Raw genomic sequence first — 3,129 nt, 5'->3', positions numbered from 1 at the left:
TGTCTATTGTTGGGCTGAACACGGGCCTTGGAGGTGAGTTCAGTGCCGGACCTGGAGGGCGAGGAAGCGCCTGAACCTCGAGGGTTCTGCCGGCCTCGGTCTGACCGGTAAGCCTGGACTTGTGCCGTCTCCGTGGGAGGGTGTGCTCTGGACACGGGCCTGCATTGTGTCGTAGCTCCCTGGGAGACACACAGCCCCAAGACAAAGGTCCCTGGAAACTAGCAAACTGCTCAGTAACAGGGCCTCATGAGATGTTGGGAGGAGGGGGGCTTTAAATAACTGCCCATTTGATTTTTCAAAGCCAATCTCACTCACTACCATAGAGTGGATGCCGGTTCAAATGGCTCCTAGAGGACAGGGTAGAACGGCCCCTTTTGAGTTTCTGAGACTGTAGCTGTTTGAGGGAGTAATTTCTCCCACTGAGCAGCTGGTGGGTGTGATTTGCCAACGTCGCAGTTCACAGCCCCATGAGTTACCGCCACCACACCAGGGCTCCCTGTAAAAGCCAAGAGAGAAGGAAATCACAACTTCCTGGGGGAATTGTCTTCAAGAAGTTTCTGGAAAAATCCCCTTGTGCATGCGCAATGAACGATAGCCCGGGTAAAACCAGCCTTCATTGAGTGTTGTGGGAGAACGCCGTGGCCCCTGTGTCAGAGCGGAAGGGGCTCCCCTGGCTTTGCCAAAGCTCTGTTCTCAGCAGGGCATCCATTTCCCCACCGGCACTCTTTGCTTCCAAGGTGCCTCTGGGCACACTTGAATTTTCACACCGTGAATGAGACCCGCTGCTCACTTTCACGGCCTGCCTATTAACTTCGCCGAACAACAAGTCATTGTCGGTTCAAGCCCACCAGCTGCTTAGTCAGAGAAAGAAGAGGCTGTCTCTGTAGACATTCAGCTTCAGAAATCCTCAGGAGCAGGGTGAGGTCCAGGTAGTATGGCAGGGGCCAGACCAAATCCAGGGATGCATATGGTAGCCAACTAAAAAGGAGGGGGGAAAAAGGCATGGGTAGTGGGAGAACAGGGCACTAACCCACCCAAGGGGAGGGCAGGGTTTATATCTCCACAGGGAAAGAGGGACCAGACCTCAACCCGGTGCTCCAAGACATGAATGCAACATACCGGCATGAAGCAGGGAATTGACAGAGAGGTGTGAGGGGCCGGCCCCAATCCCAACTTCATGGATAGTCCCCCCTCCCTGCAGAAGAATTCACTTCAGAGGACAGCCCTGAAGCTACAGCTCAGGGAGAGGGACATGTCTGATCAGAGCACACAGGAGCAAATGAAGGGGGAGGAAGAGCGAGTGGAGCACATCCTGGCCACCAAGCCCTGAGGATGATATTCCCGCTCAGAGCAGCCAAAGCACAGAGAGGACCATAGGGCCAGCCCAACTATGGGACACAACATCCCTCACTGACCCATAGCCCCACAGGGGACAACAGTGGACACAGTGCGGGAATTGCACCCGATCTGACCCCACTACACCGAGGCAAAACACTAAGGGCGTGCAACAGAACAGCAAGGGGAGCAGAGCAATGAAGTCCCCAGGGAATACCAAAAATAAATTTTGGGGCCAGGGCATGCCATCCCATCAGACTGGACCGGAAAACACTCCTAAAGGTCAACAAACAGACCTTGAACTATTTATAGGCTTTTCTTCTTTTTTTGTCCTTTCTGTTGTTGTTGTTGTTTTCTTTTCTTTTGTTGCTTTGTTTGCTCTGTCTTGTTTTTGTGCATATTACTATCTCTGCAGGTCTATCTAGATAAGTCAGGTGGGATAAACAATCTGGAGGAGAAAACAAGGGGACCGACAGTTCCAGGGGGACATGGGAGAGAGGGAGGTGGGGGAAAGGAAGTGGGTGTTAACAAACCCAGGACAAGGGGAAAAGTGAGGAGCTGATACCAAGGACTCAAGTAGAAAGAAAATGTTTTGAAAATGATGATGGCAACAAGTGTACAAATGTGCTTGACACAGTAGATGGATCTATGGATTGTGTTAAGAGTTGTACGAGCCCCCAATAAATGATTTTTTTTAAAAAGACACCCTCAGGAGCAGCCTTAGCTGGAGGGGTGGGGTTTGAGCGACCCCTGCAAGGTTGGCAGCTGGAGCCCACAGTCGTTCCATGTGGGAGAGACGTGGCCATCTGCTCTCATAAAGGTTTGCAGCCTTGGAACCCGCCGGGCGGTTCTACTCCGTCCCCCATAGAGTTGCTCTGCGTCACAGTTGATCTGGCGTCACAAGGGCTTGGCTTTTGGTTTGCTCCCTTTCTATAAAAGCAGCCTTGGTGGTCCAACAGTTAAGCACCGGTGGTCTGATGCCACCCTGGGGCAGTGTGGCAGAAAGGCCTGGCGGTCGACTATGACAAAGATTACGACCTAGAGCACCCTATGGGGCGGTGCGGGCAGCCACTTGGCAGAACAGACTGGACAGGGCACCTAACAACGAACACGTTCACACTGCAGCTGGTGTTTGTGCTAAGGTTATACTTTTCCTAGACAAAGAAGGTTCACGGTGAGTTAATTGACCTAATTTCACTTGACCATAACCCTGACATGCCGTCTCACTCAGATGGTTAAAGTGAACCACCTTTGAGACTGGAGTCGGATCATGGAAACCTGCATCTGACCACGCGAGAGAGGTCCTGAGTCCGGCCACAGGCTTTATCTAGAAATCACGTGGGACCTGGCATTTCTGAATTATCCTGCTGCCTTCCCTAACTACCTAGGGGGATTAGAATAGGTCGATTCGGCAGGCTCGTTCCATTCACTTAGTATCCTCTATGAGTGGGCATCCACTCATGGAAGTGAATGTGGGTTTGGGTTTCAGAACACAGAACTAACTGCTCTCTTGGATTGCCCAGACAAGAGGTCAGGTCAGGTCCCACAGTAATTCACTGCCATAGAGTCTAATCTGACTCATCACAATCTTAAATAGGGTTTCCGAGGCTGTAAATCTTTATCAAAGCAGGCAGCCTCATTTGGCTGCCGTGGGAGCGGCTGGTGGATTCGAACCGGGTACGACAGGGGCATCAGGCTCGCACAGCAGTCATTTCTTACTCCGAACACACGGGGGCGCCACAGCACAGAGAATGCCGTGCCGACAGCCGGAGACGCTCTCGCCCGGAGGACGAC

At 52.3% G+C, this 3,129-nt stretch overlaps 1 protein-coding gene across 1 annotated transcript in view; it reads left to right on the top strand.

Moving 5' to 3' along the window:
• Nucleotides 1-584: 584 nt before the first annotated feature.
• Nucleotides 585-3,129, top strand: part of LOC101650395 (mitochondrial intermediate peptidase) — a 125,752-nt gene continuing 123,207 nt past the window's right edge. The window contains exon 1 of the mRNA XM_030886615.2: nucleotides 585-600. Coding sequence (XP_030742475.1) covers nucleotides 585-600 — 16 coding nt within the window. The remainder of the gene's footprint in view (nucleotides 601-3,129) is intronic.

The sequence above is a fragment of the Echinops telfairi genome, unplaced genomic scaffold, assembly GCF_000313985.2.
Source record: "Echinops telfairi isolate 266 unplaced genomic scaffold, ASM31398v2 ScPeMD7_2565;HRSCAF=3150, whole genome shotgun sequence".
NCBI classification, from domain to species: Eukaryota; Metazoa; Chordata; class Mammalia; order Afrosoricida; family Tenrecidae; genus Echinops; species Echinops telfairi.
The sequence above is the reverse complement of the archived record's forward strand: the minus strand, read 5'-3'. Positions and strand labels throughout refer to the sequence as shown.